Below are 15,935 nucleotides of genomic sequence, written 5' to 3'. Positions count from 1 at the left end.
CATCACTCAAAGCTTCACAGTTATTATTCCCACGTGGGATGAATTAAGGTTGAAAACATGTTGGCGTAGTGTACAGTCAGTACCACAGTTCTAGGATCAGATCGTAGTGTACAGTCAGTACGTACCAAACCAGGCTTGCTGATCTCCTTGTACCTCGATGGCCAGGCCAAAGTCGGCCAACTTGACAGCAGCATTCTTGCATTTGCTGGCTAGGAGCAGATTCTCTGGCTAGGGGAGAGGGGGAGGGGAGGGGCACTAAAGGTTAATCCTGTTTTGAACTATAAGACAGGGGAGAAGGGGGAGAAGGGGGGGACAACAGACATACAGACAACACTCATGTATGTAGGGTGAAGAGGGAGGGTTGTTCCACATGCACAAATCACAGTGGAGGGTGGTGAGGGGAGGACGGCTCATAATAATGGTCGGAATGGAGTCAACGGAGTGATATCAAACCCATGGTTTTCATCTGTTTGATACCATTCCAATCACTCCATTCCAGCCATTCCACTCCATTCCACCCATTATTATGAGCCGTCCTCCCCTCAGCAGCCTCCACTGGTTTACAGTATATGCACACACATACACAAACAGTGACAGAAATCACACACTGGTGAAAACACACACATTCACACACACCTGAACACCCGGGCTATATCAGTAATGCCTCACAGACATATTGCAAAAGCACGAACACACACCTTAATGTGCATTATCATCACACTTCATTTTAAAGTGAATGAATGTAGTGACTCTTTGTCCCCCTGTAGGGTGCTCTGGGCCGTGGTTTAGGGTATAGGAATTTGGGCTCTCGCTCTCTCTCTCTCTCTGTCCCAGATAAAACAGCCTCATTATACTCTGTCAGAGAGGGACTCTAATAATGGGCTGCTATCCCCACTGGCCCCTGCTCTCTCTGTCTCTGTTTCGCTCTCTTGCTCTCTCTCTCTCTCTCTCTCTCTCTCTCTCTCTCTCTCTCTCTCTCTCTCTCTCTCTCTCTCTCTCTCTCTCTCTCTCTCTCTCTCTCTCTCTCTCTCTCTCTCTCTCTCTCTCTCTCTCTCTCTCTCTCTCTCTCTCTCTCTCTCTCTCTCTCTCTCTCTCTCTCTCTCTCTCTCTCTCTCTCTCTCTCTCTCTCTCTCTCTCTCTCTCTCTCTCTCTCTCTCTCTCTCTCTCTCTCTGCCAGTCTACTGTAGCCTAACATCGCTCTACAGCCTTCAAACTCCACTCTGGACCTCCAAGCCAGTTCCACTGCCTTTTTTCATTGTTCCCCTCTAATCAGGGACTGATTTAGACCTGGGAGACCAGGTGTGTGCAATGAATGATCAGGTAGAAGATAAAAGCAGCAGGCTCCGGACCTCGTAGGGTCAGAGTTGAACACCCCTGCTGTCACCCCTATTCCCATCACTTTGTTGTTTGTAGATCTGAAGGGACTGGATAGGTGTAAGGCTTGGAAGATGGTGGTGTATCTACACTGAACAAAAATATAAACCAACATGTAAAGTGTTGGTTCCATGTTTCATGAGCTGAAATAAAAGATCCCAGAAATGTTCTCTCAAATGTTGTGCACAAATTTGTTTACATCCCTGTTAGTGAGCATTTATCTTTTGCCAAGATAATCCATCCACCTGACAGGTGGCATATCAAGAAGCTGATTAACCTCTTAAGGATCGGACCCTTTTTCTAAAATGACATACCCAAATCTAACTGCCTGTAACTCAGGACCTGAAGCAAGGATATACATATTCTTGTTACCATTTGAAAGGAAACACTTTGCAGTTTGTGGAAATGTGAAATTAATGTAGGAAAATATAACACATTAGATCTGGTAAAAGATAATACAAACCAAACAAGGCGCAATTTAGATTTTGGCCACTAGATGGCAGCAGTGTGTACGCAAAGTTTCAGATTGATCCAGTGAAGCATTGCAATACTGGACTAAATGTGCCGAATTGGTCAATTGATACATTGTCAAGTACATAACTATAGAGAACATACAAAAATGATATGGTAATACAAATTGTAAGTTTACACACCCCCAGGAATATCATACATGATGGATCATTAGGTTATACACTAACTTTCACACATCTAGATGGCCGGGTGGGGTGGGTGTGGAGCCAGAGACAGCAGGGGTTCAAACTGAAGAACCCAGTTCCTACATTTGAATATAAAAATTGATTTTATCAAACAAAACTATGCTACATTTTATCTCTGGTACCCTTAGGATGACCAATCTGAGCAAGATTACTGAATGTAAGTACATTATTTACCTTCAAACCAGTTGCCGTGATACATTTTTTGTTGTTGTGCACTCTCCTCAAACAATAGCGTGGTATTAGTTCACTGTAATAGCTACTGTAAATTGGACAGTGCAGTTAGATTAACAAGAATGAAAGCTTTCTGCCCATATAAGACATGTCTATGTCCTGGAAAGTTTGCTGTTACTTACAACAGTCATGCTAATCACATTAGCGCACGTTAGCTCAACCGTCCCGTATACGGGACACTGATCCCGTAGAGGTTAAACAGCATGATCATTACACAGGTGCACCTTGTGCTGGGGACAATAAAAGGCCACTCTAAATTGTGAAGTTTTGTCAAACAACACAATGCCACAGATGTCTAACATTTTTCGGGAGCATACAATTGGCTGAATGCAGAAATGTCCACCAAAGCTGTTGCCAGAGAAATGAATGTTAATTTCTCTACCATAAGCCGCCTCCAACGTCATTTTAGAGACTTTGGCATTACATCCAACCGGCCTCACAACCACAGACCACGTGTAACCATGCCAGCCCAGGACCTCCACATCCGGCTTCTTCACATGCGGGTTCATCTGAGACCAGCCACCTGAACAACTGACGAAACTGTGGGTTTGCACAACCAAAGATTTCTGAACAAACTGTCAGAAACCATCTCAGGGGAGCTCATCTGCGTGCTCGTCGTCCTCACCAGGGTCTTGACCTGACTGCAGTTCGGCGTCGCAAATGCTCACCTTCAATGGCCACTGGCACGCTGGAGAAGTGTGCTCTTCACGGATGAATCCCGGTTTCAACTGTACCGGACTGATGGCAGACAGCTTGTCTTCCTCTTTATCTCTCATTATTACATGCCCTCTCCCCTCCTTCAACCGTCCCTTAGTTTCCACCCTATCCTCCTCCTCTCCCTCTCTTCTACCCCTCTCCTTACTCTCCTTTCTCCTCTCTCCCTCCCTCCCTCTTCTCTCACACTGCCTCTCTCTCCTCTCACAGAGAGAGCAAGGGAGAGAGAGGGAGAGAGAGAAAGAAAGAGAGAGAGCGAAAGAGAGAAGAGAGAGAAAAAGAGAGAGAGAGAGAGAGAGAGAGAAGGGAGAGATACAGCAAAATAGAGATAGAGGGAGCAAAAGAGAGACGGCGAGAGAGGGGAAGGAGAGAGAGGGGAAGGAGAGAGAGGGGAAGAAGAGAGAGGGGAAGGAGAGAGAGAGAGGAAGGAGAGAGAGGGGAAGGAGAGAGAGGGGAAGGAGAGAGAGGGGAAGGAGAGAGAGGGGAAGAAGAGAGAGGGGAAGGAGAGAGAGAGAGGAAGGAGAGAGAGAGGAAGGAGAGAGAGGGGAAGGAGAGAGAGAGAGGAAGGAGATAGAGAGAGGAAGGAAAGAGAGGGGAAGGAGAGAGAGGGGAAGGAGAGAGAGAGAGAGGAAGGAGATAGAGAGAGGAAGGAGAGAGAGGGGAAGGAGAGAGAGGGGAAGGAGAGAGAGAGAGGAAGGAGATAGAGAGAGGAAGGAGAGAGAGGGGAAGGAGAGAGAGGGGAAGGAGAGAGAGACGGTAATCCTGAGGCAGTAGCCTTACTTGGTGTCATCACTCTCAGACATCACTCTCAGGCCTATGATTCAGGGTTTACTCATTTGTAAGGAGAAAGTTCAAACTTGCCAACACTGCAGCGTTAGGATAATCCTAATGCTATGATTGTGGGTGGAATTCAGATTAACCACAAGCTTCCAATGAATAGGTGGACAGGCATACAATATCCAGGCCACACGCACAAACACATAGCAATTCACCACGCGTAGACAGACAGACAGACAGACAGACAGACAGACAGACAGACAGACAGACAGACAGACAGACAGACAGACAGACAGACAGACAGACAGACAGACAGACACAGACACAGACAGAGACAGAGACAGAGACAGAGACAGAGACAGAGACAGACAGACAGACAGACAGACAGACAGACAGACAGACAGACAGACAGACAGACAGACAGAGAGGCAGACAGAGACAGACAGACACACAGTCAGACAGTCAGCCTTTCTTTGCACAGCCCTATGGAGCAACAACAAATCCAAGTCCTTCCTTCCTTCTTACACACACACACATATACACACACAGTGTAGCACAAGCTGCTGGTTAGTAAATAAGTTAGGTGAGGGAGAGTGTGAGAGAGAAGTGAGAGAGTGAGAGAGAGAGAGAGAGAGAGAGAGAGAGAGAGAGAGAGAGAGAGAGAGAGAGAGAGAGAGAGAGAGAGAGAGAGAGAGAGAGACAGAGAGAGAGAGAGAGAGAGAGAGAGAGAGAGAGAGAGAGAGAGAGAGAGAGAGAGACAGAGAGAGAGAGAGAGAGAGAGAGAGAGAGAGAGAGAGAGAGAGAGAGAGAGAGAGAGAGAGAGAGAGAGAGAGAGAGACAGAGAGAGAGAGAGAGAGAGAGAGAGAGAGAGAGAGAGAGAGAGAGAGAGAGAGAGAGAGAGAGAGAGAGAGAGAGAGAGAGAGAGAGAGAGAGAGAGAGAGAGAGAGAGAGAGAGAGACAGAGAGAGAGAGAGAGAGAGAGAGAGAGAGAGAGAGAGAGAGAGAGAGAGAGAGAGAGAGAGAGAGAGAGAGAGAGAGAGAGACAGAGAGAGAGACAGAGAGAGAGAGAGACAGAGAGAGAGAGAGAGAGAGAGAGAGAGAGAGAGAGAGAGAGAGAGAGAGAGAGAGAGAGAGAGAGAGAGAGAGAGAGACAGAGAGAGAGAGAGAGAGAGAGAGAGAGAGAGAGAGAACAGAGAGAGAGAGAGAGAGAGAGAGAGCAGAGAGAGAGAGAGAGAGAGACAGAGAGAGAGAGAGAGAGAGAGAGAGAGAGAGAGAGAGAGAGAGAGAGAGAGAGAGAGAGAGAGAGAGAGAGACAGAGAGAGAGAGAGAGAGAGACAGAGAGAGAGAGACAGAGAGAGACAGAGAGAAAGAGAGAGAGACAGAGAGAGAGAGAGAGAGAGAGAGACAGAGAGAGAGAGAGAGAGAGAGAGAGAGAGAGAGAGAGAGAGAGAGAGAGAGAGAGAGAGAGAGAGAGAGAGAGAGAGAGACAGAGAGAGACAGAGAGAGAGAGAGAGAGAGAGAGAGAGAGAGAGAGGGGAAGGAGAGAGAGAGATGTGGGCGCTGCTGCAGCATTCCAGACTGGGCTCTGCTCACATTTCTTCTGAGGAAGTGGAGGAGAGAAGAGAGAGAGAGGAGACGCAGACAGGCAGAGATGCAGGCAGACAGACCTCCATTGAAAGGGCACTCCAGTTTAAGGCAACTGACGGCCATAGTGTGAAACCAGAGACAGGGTTAAGTAATTTACCCTGACTGACAAAGACCTGAGAGAGGCTTAAAGGATTCGGACTCTAGTGTTGTAATACCTAAGCCAAATTACCATTTGGAGTGTTATACTGTCATATTTCAACCAAATCAACTAATAAAGGGTTGATAATGTCATAAGTCTCCATCTGTCTTATGTCAGTTGAGTTTTTTCAGTACCTCTGTCAGCCTCAACTGACCCAGTAACTTCTGTCGAAGTCGGACAACAATATCCTTTCCAGCAGGCTTCAGTCAGTAGCCGAATGTCTCTGTTTTTGGACAGTAGAAGAAGCATATTAACCCAGGAGGAATGTTGCAGAGGCCGGGCTGGGGCCTGGCAAGGTGTTATCCTTGACTAGAGCACTGACAAACACACACACAGCATCATGCAAAACAACAAGCAGTAATAAAAACATGTATAACACACAAGCATGCACACACAGACACACTATGTACGCGAACACAAACACGGGCCACTCACACACACACATGATAGGAGAGAGGACAGGACTGCTGCTGCAATCCAATCTCAGCACTCAGCAAAAGAGGCTCCGACCAATTAGAACAAGGTTCTGTAGTCTGACCTATAAATACAGTCTTACAGGAAGCTATAAAACACCATTGGAAGCACCATAGAGACAAATATAAACTGGATGTGGCAAAGAATCAACTCCCTTTGGGAACCCATATTGGGAATCATATTGACAAGGGGCTAACTTTAATCCAGCACACACTTCAACCAATGTTATTGACAGAACATGCAATTTAATGGGATAGTTCGGGATTTTGGCAATCTACTTCCCCAGAATCAAATTAATTAATGGACACCATTTTTATGTCTCCGCATGCAGTTTGAAGGAAGTTCCTAACTAGCACTAGCGTAATTGCTAACTAACGTTAGCGCAATGTCTGGAAGTCTATAGGTATCTTGTAGCATTGCCTCATGAAACTACCTCTAACTTCCTTCATACTGAACACAGAGACATACAAATGGTATCCATTTAAACTGAGGAGCAAGGGGGTCAAATTCTGTTCCAAGGGAGGACTAGCATAGCATAGCATAGCATAGCATTGCATAGAAGACCCATCCGTCAGCTAGCGTAACAAGCATGCATACTGGCATTCTCCCCAGACCAGGAGAGGTACTGTCTCAACAAGAAGATGGGGCCCCCTGTAGATCAGTTGGTAGAGCATGGCGCTTGCAACGCCAGGGTTGTGGGTTAGTTTCCCACGGGGGGCCAGTATGAAAAAAAAAAAAAAAATGTATGCACTCGCTAACTGTAAGTCGCTCTGCATAAGAGCGTCTGCTAAATGACTAAAAAAGAAAAATGATAGGAGAGAGAGGGACTGCATTTGGCAAGGTGGAGAGGTGCTGTTTCAACAACTGGAGAGAGATAGGGGAGCAGCATTTTGAAAGGCATCAGAGATATGTCAAAGGTCATATTGGACAGATTTTTTTATTTCACCTTTATTTAACCAGGTACGCCATATTGGACAGATCACATGATGCAGAGAGAGACAACGCTGCAATAGGAGAGGATTCTGACCTGAAGACAGGAGACAGACCACTGGAAGCTACTTGGTAGGACTGACAGGCCATGTATTTACAAGTACACAGCTCTGTCTTCTCTAAAGAGGTGTTACTATATTTCACAGTCAGTGCTAGACAGCTATAATCTATCCACAAACAGTGATGTTGGCAAATTTCACTTAACACACATATAGAGGACACACACCCCCAACACACACATACACATACACACACAGAAGATGATACACACACAAACATACTGGACACACACACACACACACTGAGGACACACATACACTGAATGGACACTGATCAGACAGCACGGCGATACCTGTCACCCACCTTTAGATCTCGATGCACCACGCCCATTTGATGGCAGTGTAGCACCGCCTCCACGATCTGCTGGATGCAGTGACTGCATGCAAACACCAGGGGGCATGTTAGTCTGAGCAGCATAGCTACAATCCCCTGCACAGGCCAGGGGGGAGGGGAGGGTAGAGGTGGGGGGGTAGGGGGTAGGGGAGGGGAGAGGTAGGGGAGTGGCGAGGGAGTGAGGAGGTAGGTAGGGGAGGTGGGAGGAGGAAGGTAGGGGAGGGGGGAGGGAGGGAGGGAGGGTAGGGGGAGGAGGGAGAAAGGAGGGGGAGGCGGGATGTAGGGGGAGGGGGAGGAGGTGAGGGGGAGGAGGAAGGAGGAAGGTAGGGGGAGGGGGAGGAGGAAGGTAGGGGGAGGAAAAAGGAGGAAGGTAGGGGAGGGGGGAGGTAGGTAGGTAGGGGGAGGAGGAAGGAGGAAGGAGGAATGTAGGGGGAGGAGGAAGGGCTGGAGGAGGGGGTCTTCTGTCATACAGACACACTCTTGCCTGGCTGTCACCAGCCTTGTCCAACCCATGGCCTAGCCAAGCGAACGGCCAATAACTTGGCGGTAGAATGGCCAACAGGGGAGGGAGGCGACTAGGGGAGGGGGAGAGGCGACTAGGGGAGGGAGGGGGAGAGGCGACTAAGGGAGGGAGGTTATGATGAGGTCTGGACTGGTATAGTTATGATGAGGTCTGGACTGGTGTAGTTATGATGAGGTCTGGACTGGTTTAGGTATGATGAGTAGGTAGGGCGGCAGGTAGCCTAACGGTTAAGCACGTTGGGCCAGTTACCGAAACGTTGCTGGTTTGACTCCCCAAGCCGACTAAGTGAAAAATATGTCGATGTGCCCTTGAGCAAGGCACTTAACCCTAATTGCTCTGGATAAGAGCGTCTCTGCTAAATGTCTAAACAAATTAGGTCTGGACTGGTGTAGTTATGATGAGGTCTGGACTTGTGTAGTTATGATGAGGTCTGGACTGGTGTAGTTATGATGAGGTCTGGACTGGTTTAGGTATGATGAGGTCTGGACTGGTGTAGTTATGATGAGGTCTGGACTGGTGTAGTTATGATGAGTTCTGGACTGGTGTGGTTATGATGAGGTCTGGACTGGTGTAGTTATGATGAGGTCTGGACTGGTGTAGTTATGATGAGTTCTGGACTGGTTTAGGTATGATGAGGTCTGGACTGGTGTAGATATGATGAGGTCTGGACTGGTGTAGTTATGATGAGGTCTGGACTGGTGTGGTTATGATGAGGTCTGGACTGGTGTAGTTATGATGAGGTCTGGACTGGTTTAGGTATGATGAGTTCTGGACTGGTGTAGTTATGATGAGGTCTGGACTGGTGTAGTTATGATGAGGTCTGGACTGGTGTAATTATGATGAGGTCTGGACTGGTGTAGTTATGATGAGGTCTGGACTGGTATAGTTATGATGAGGTCTGGACTGGTGTAGTTATGATGAGGTCTGGACTGGTGTAATTATGATGAGGTCTGGACTGGTGTAGTTATGATGAGGTCTGGACTGGTATAGTTATGATGAGGTCTGGACTGGTGTAGTTATGATGAGGTCTGGACTGGTGTAGTTATGATGAGGTCTGGACTGGTGTAGTTATGATGAGGTCTGGACTGGTGTAATTATGATGAGGTCTGGACTGGTGTAGTTATGATGAGGTCTGGACTGGTGTAGTTATGATGAGGTCTGGACTGGTTTAGGTATGATGAGTAGGTAGGGCGGCAGGTAGCCTAACGGTTAAGCACGTTGGGCCAGTTACCGAAACGTTGCTGGTTTGACTCCCCGAGCCGACTAAGTGAAAAATATGTCGATGTGCCCTTGAGCAAGGCACTTAACCATAATTGCTCTGGATAAGAGCGTCTCTGCTAAATGTCTAAACAAATTAGGTCTGGACTGGTGTAGTTATGATGAGGTCTGGACTGGTGTAGTTATGATGAGGTCTGGACTGGTGTAGTTATGATGAGGTCTGGACTGGTTTAGGTATGATGAGGTCTGGACTGGTGTAGTTATGATGAGGTCTGGACTGGTGTAGTTATGATGAGTTCTGGACTGGTGTGGTTATGATGAGGTCTGGACTGGTGTAGTTATGATGAGGTCTGGACTGGTGTAGTTATGATGAGTTCTGGACTGGTTTAGGTATGATGAGGTCTGGACTGGTGTAATTATGATGAGATCTGGACTGGTGTAGTTATGATGAGGTCTGGACTGGTGTAGTTATGATGAGTTCTGGACTGGTGTAGTTATGATGAGTTCTGGACTGGTTTGTATGATGAGGTCTGGACTGGTGTAATTATGATGAGGTCTGGACTGGTGTAGTTATGATGAGGTCTGGACTGGTGTAATTATGATGAGGTCTGGACTGGTGTAGTTATGATGAGGTCTGGACTGGTGTAATTATGATGAGGTCCGGGGGGTGGTTAACAGGATAGGTTTACAGGGTTGGAGTGTGTATGATAATGTGTGTATGTGGTAGTGAGTGTGTGTGGGTGTATATCTACATACAGTGCATTCTGAAAATATTCAGACCCCTTGACTTTTTCCACATTTTGTTACGTTACAGCCTTATTCTAAAATTGATTAAATAAAACATTTTCCTCATCAATCTACACACAATACCTCATAATGACAAAGTGAACACAGATTCTTAGAAATGTATGCAAATACCCTACATATATATACATAACCAGTCAAAATTGTGGATACACCTACTCATTCAATGGTTTTTCTTTATTTTTTCTATTTTCTACATTGTAGAATAATAGTGAAGATATTAAAACTATGAAATAGCACATGGAATGACATTGTAACCAAAAAAGTATTCAACAAATCAAAATATATTTTAGATTCTTCAAAGTAGCCACCCTTTGCCTTGATGACAGCTTTGCACACTCTTGGCATTCTCTCAACCAGCTTCACCTGGAATGATTTTCCAACAGTCTTGAAGGAGTTCCCACATATGCTGAGCACTTGTTGGCTGCTTTTCCTTCACTCTGCGGTCAAACTCATCCCAAACCATCTCAATTTGGTTGAGATCGGGTGATTGTGGAGTCCAGGTCATCTGATGCAGCACTCCATCACTCTCCTTCTTGGTCAAATAGCACTTACACAGCCTGTTTTGGGTCATTGTCCTGTTGAAAAACAAATGATAGTCACACTAAGCGCAAACCAGATGGGATGGCGTATCACTGCAGAATGCTGTGGTAGCCATGCTGGTTAAGTGTGCCTTGAATTCTAAATAAATCACAGACAGTGTCACCAGCAAAGTACACCCACACCTCCTCCTCCATGCTTCACGGTGGGAACCACACATGTGGAGATCATCCGTTCACCTACTCTGCATCTCACAAAGACACGGCAGTTGTAACCAAAAATCTCAAATATGGACTCATCAGACCAAAGGACAGATTTCCACCGGTCTAATGTCCATTGCTCGTGTTTCTTGGCTCAAGCAAGTCTCTTCTTCTTATTGGTGTCCTTTAGTAGTAGTTTCTTCGCAGCAATTCGACCATGAAGGCCTGATTCACGCAGTCTACTCTGAACAGTTGATGTTGAGATGTGTCTGTTACTTGAACTCTGTGAAGCATTTATTAGGGCTACAATCTGAGGTGTAGTTATTCTAATGAACTTATCCTCTGCAAAAGAGGTAACTCTGGGTCTTCCTTTCCTGTAGCGGTCCTCATGAGAGCCCGTTTCATCATAGTGCTTGATGGTCTTTGCAACTGCACTTGAAGAAACTTTCAAACTTCTTGAAATTTTCCGGATTGACTGACCTTCATGTCTTAAAGTAATGATGGACTGTCATTTCTCTTTGCATATTTGAGATGTTCTTGCCATAATATGGACTTGGTAATTTACCAAATAGGGCTATCTTCTGTATACCAACCATACCTTGTCACAACACAACTGATTGGCTCAAACGCATTAAGAAGGAAATAAATTCCACATATTAACTTTTACAAGGCACACTTGTTAATTTAAATGCATTCCAGGTGACTACCTCATGAAGTTGGTTGAGAGAATGCCAAGTGTGCAAAGCTGTCATCAAGGCAAGGGGTGGCTACTTTGAAGAATCTAAAATCTAAAATATCTTTTGATTTGTTTAACACTTTTCTGGTTACGACATGATTCCATATGTGTTATTTCACAGTTTTGATGTCTTCACCATTATTCTACAATCTAGAAAATAGTAAAAATAAAGAAAAACCCTGGAATGAGTACTGTAAGTATTCAGACCCTTTGCTATGAGACCAGAAATTGAGCTCAGGTGCATCCTGTTTCCATTGATCACCCTTGAGATGTTTCTCCAACTTAATTGGAGTCCACCTGTGGTAAATTAAATTGATTGGACATGATTTGGAAAGGCACACAGCTGTCTATATAAAGGTCCCACAGTTGACGGTGCATGTCAGAGCAAAAACCAAGTTATGAGGTTCCAGGAATTGTCCGTAGAGCTCTGAGAGGATTGTGTCGAGGCACAGATCTGGGGAAGGGTAGCAAAAAATGTCAGCAGCATTGAAGGTCCCCAAGAACACAGTGGCCTCCATCATTCTTAAAATGGAAGAAATGTGGAACCACCAAGACTCTTCCTAGAGCTGTCCGCCCGGCCAAACTGAGCAATCGGGGGAGAAGGGACTTTGTCAGGGAGGTGACCAAGAACCTGATGGTCCCTCTGACAGACAATGCAGGAGTGGCTTCGGGACAAGTCTCTGAATGTCCTTGAGTGACCCAGCCAGAGAGACGTGAACCCGATCGAATATCTCTGGAGAGACCTGAAAATAGCTGTGCAGCCACGCTCCCCATCCAACCTGACAGAGCTTGAGAGGATCTGTAAAGAAGAATGGGAGAAACTCCCCAAATACAGGTGTGCCAAGCTTGTAGCGTCATACCCAAGAAGACCCGAGGCTGTAATCACTGCCAAAGGTGCTTCAACAAAGTACTGAGTAAAGGGTCTGAATGTGGTAGAATGGCGCCGAAGGGGATGGCTGCCATTTTACGGGCTCCTAACCAATTGTGCTATTTTGTGTGTTTTTTCACATTGTTTGTAACTTATTTTGTACTTAATGTTGATGCTACCGTCTCTTCTGACCGAAAAGAGCCTCTGTATATCAGAACAGAGATTACTCACCTCGAACTGGACGAAAAAAGGCCCAAATCCCCATCATTTGCATGAAGAAAATAAGGAAAAACTGTAATATCTTGTGTTTCACCAAGTCGTGGCTGAACGACGACAAGGATAATATACAGTTGGCTGGGTTTTCAGTGCATCGGCAGGACAGAATAACTACGTCCGATATGACGAGGGTGGGGGTGTGTGTCTATTTGTCAATAACAGCTGGTGCGCGATGTCTAATATTAAGGAAGTCTCAAGGTATTGCTCGCCTGAGGTAGAGTACCTCATAATAAGCTGTAGACCACACTATCTACCAAGAGAGTTTTCATCTATATTTTTCGTAGCCGTCTATTTACCACCACAAACCAATACTGGCACTAAGACCACACTCAACGAGCTGTATAAGGCCATAAGCAAACAAGAAAATGCTCAACCTGAAGCGCTGCTCCTAATGGCCGGGGACTTTAACGCAGGCAAACTTAAATCTGTTTGACCTCATTTCTACCAGCATGTCACATGTGCAACCAGAGGGAAAAAAACTCTAGACCACCTTTACTCCACACACAGAGACGCATACAAAGCTCTCCCTCACCCTCCATTTGGCAAATCTGACCATAATTCTATACTCCTGATTCCTGCTTACAAGCAAAAACGAAAGCAGGAAGTGCCAGTGACTCGCTCAATACGGAAGTGGTCAGATGATGCGGACGTTAAGCTACAGGACTGTTTCACTAGCACAGACTGGAATATGTTCCGGGATTCATCCAATGGCATTGAGGAGTATACCACCTCAGTCACCGGCTTCATCAATAAGTGCATCGTCCCCACAGTGACCGTACGTACATATCCCAACCAGAAGCTATGGATTACAGGCAACATCCGCACCGAGCTAAAGGCTAGAGCTGCCGCTTTCAAGGAGTGGGACACTAATCCGGACGCTTATAAGAAATCCTGCTATGCCCTCAGACGAACCATCAATATTTTTCTTAACTCTCTTTTCTTAAAACGTTTTTTTTTTTTTTATACATTTGCCAAAAAAATCTAAAAACCTGTTTTTTCTTTGTCATTATGGGGTATTGTGTGTAGATTGATGAGGGGGAAAAAACTATTTAATCAATTTTAGAACAAGGCTGTAACGTAACAAAATGTGGAAAAAGTCAAGGGGTCTGAATACTTTCCGAATGCACTGTACGTGAAATTGAACGCAAGAAAGAGAGAGAGAAACTCTTAAGTGTGTGTGTGTGTGTGTGTGTGTGTGTGCGTGTGTTTGAGAATGCATGAGTGTGTGTGCAGGATAATCCAAAATGTTACTGTGGCAGTCAGAAAACAGACAGGAATGGATAGGTTACCCAAATCGCTAGTCCCTCATTAAAAGCTCAGCAAAAAAAAAAAGACCATTTCTGAGTCTGGTATTGCAGGTTACCAGTTGCCAGTGTGAAATCGCCTGTCTAAACAGGGAAAGAATTGCGCAGTAGGCTAAGTCAATTCCTCTTGCACTCTAAACACATGGCCCACATCTTAGGTTACGGTTGGTACCAGACCCACTTCTGTAATTGGGTTTATGTTAGAGGAGAGAATACCATAGCATCTATCCTGTCAGCTGTATACCCCCAGGGTTAAGTGATGTTGTTGTTGAGTGCTGTAGCGTAGCTGGATATGTGCCGTGAGATGCTGCCCAAATAATTCAGCAGGTACGATAAAGATCAAAACAAATGGCACCCTAGTCCCTTTATAGTGCACTACTTTTGACCAAGGCCCAAAGGTTGGCTTTGGGGGGGATGGGAGAAAGAGGGGAAGGGATTGAGGGAGCGATGGAGATCAGAGTGAACAAGGGAAGGGTTTAAAGAACCTGGGCCCTGCTGGGATATCAAACTGTGATGAGTTGGTCTGCGTCTCAAATGGCACCCTATTCCCTATATAGGGCCCATCGGGCTGTGGTCAAAAGTAGCACACTATATACAGAATTGGGTGTCATTTGGGATGCGCCTTGGACAGAGGAATGGTCACTGCAGCCTGAGAAGCTGGGCAAGTGCACTGGGGGGGTCGGGGTGATGGGTTGAGGGGTTGAGGGGGTTGGAGGGGGAGAGGGGTCAACGTTTTGGGGAGGGAGTGGGAGTTAGGGGGGCAGTCAGTGCAACAAGAGCGCCATAAGAATACATTTACCTCCGATAGAATAATAATGCCTGATTGAACATTTAAATGAGCACGACAGACAGACAGACTGACAAACTGACAGACTGATCAACGGACACACACACAGACAGACAGACAGACTGACAAACTGATCGACGGACACACACACAGACAGACAGACAGACTGAGACAGAGGAGGGGGCGTGCAGGCAGAGGTGCAGGGGTTGAGGGTAGAGGGTGGGGGGCCAGTCAGAGGAAGGAGGGAGGAGGTTTCTAGACATACTGACCTTCAGGTCCCTGTGCACTATGTCATGTTGGTGAATGTGATGAACACTGTCTAGAATCTGAGTGATACAATGACTGTGAAGACAAAACAGACATGAGGAGAGGAGAGGAGGAAGGAGAGATGGAGGGAGAGATGGAGGGAGGGCAGGGTAGAAGAAGAGAGGATAGGAAGGTGGAGGAGACAAGTGGACAGGTGAACATAATGATGTGAGAAACAGTGAGATGGGAGTGAAAAAATAACTCAGAATTGATGGACAGAAAGGAGGAGAGAGAAGGAGGAGAAGAGTTGATAGAGATGTTTGAGCCAGAAGGGTAGAGGAAAAGTGAGGAGGAGGGAGGGAGAGATGGGAGGAGCAGGGAGATGGAGAGAGAAATGGAAGGAGGAGGGGAAGTTAATAAATGCAGTGAGGAGTGAGGAGACAAAACTGTTTTAAACATGATGAGACACAAGACTACCAACAACAGCACAGTCAGACATACTCAGAACACAGAGAGGGAGGGGAGAGGGAGGAGAGAGAGCGAGAGAGGGAGGGAAGATAGAGAGAAAGAAAAGAGAGAAGCAGAGAGAGGGTGAAGGAGAAAGAGTGAGTGAAAAGGAGATGGGAAGAGTAAGAGAGAGAAAGCAGATGTGAGAAAGCGAGCGAGGCAGAGAGGAGAGAAAGGGATAAAGAGAGAAGTAGAGGAGAGCAGTGGATCGATGTGTAACTGTTATTTCAACTAACCAGTGAAAAATAGCGATGTGTGTACAGTGAAGGGGTTAATGTGCCTTGCCACTCCCGGCCCTGTGTGTGTGTGTGTGTGTGTGTGTGTGTGTGTGTGTGTGTGTGTGTGTGTGTGTGTGTGTGTGTGTGTGTGTTGCGTGTGTGTGTGTGTGTGTGTGTGTGTGTGTGTGCGTGTGTGGATATAATGGGACTAATAGCAGGATATAATGGGACTAATAGCAGGGAGACAGCCTGCA

General features: G+C 46.2%; 1 protein-coding gene across 6 annotated transcripts in view; it reads right to left on the bottom strand.

Annotated features, from left to right (window-relative positions):
• Positions 1-15,935, bottom strand: part of LOC121530796 (calcium/calmodulin-dependent protein kinase type II subunit beta) — a 115,743-nt gene that overhangs the window by 55,147 nt on the left and 44,661 nt on the right. For 5 of the 6 annotated variants that reach the window (XM_041836035.2, XM_041836037.2, XM_041836036.2 and 2 more), the window contains exons 6-7: positions 7,425-7,497; positions 126-228 (exon numbers count right to left, since the gene is read on the bottom strand). In XM_041836035.2, coding sequence (XP_041691969.1) covers positions 126-228; positions 7,425-7,497 — 176 coding nt within the window. Of the gene's footprint in view, positions 1-125; positions 229-7,424; positions 7,498-14,979; positions 15,026-15,935 lie in introns of those variants that run through there. The other variant, XM_045226866.1, reaches the window with a different exon arrangement.

The sequence above is a fragment of the Coregonus clupeaformis genome, chromosome 18 (genome assembly GCF_020615455.1).
Source record: "Coregonus clupeaformis isolate EN_2021a chromosome 18, ASM2061545v1, whole genome shotgun sequence".
Taxonomy (NCBI): Eukaryota; Metazoa; Chordata; class Actinopteri; order Salmoniformes; family Salmonidae; genus Coregonus; species Coregonus clupeaformis.
The sequence above is the reverse complement of the archived record's forward strand: the minus strand, read 5'-3'. Positions and strand labels throughout refer to the sequence as shown.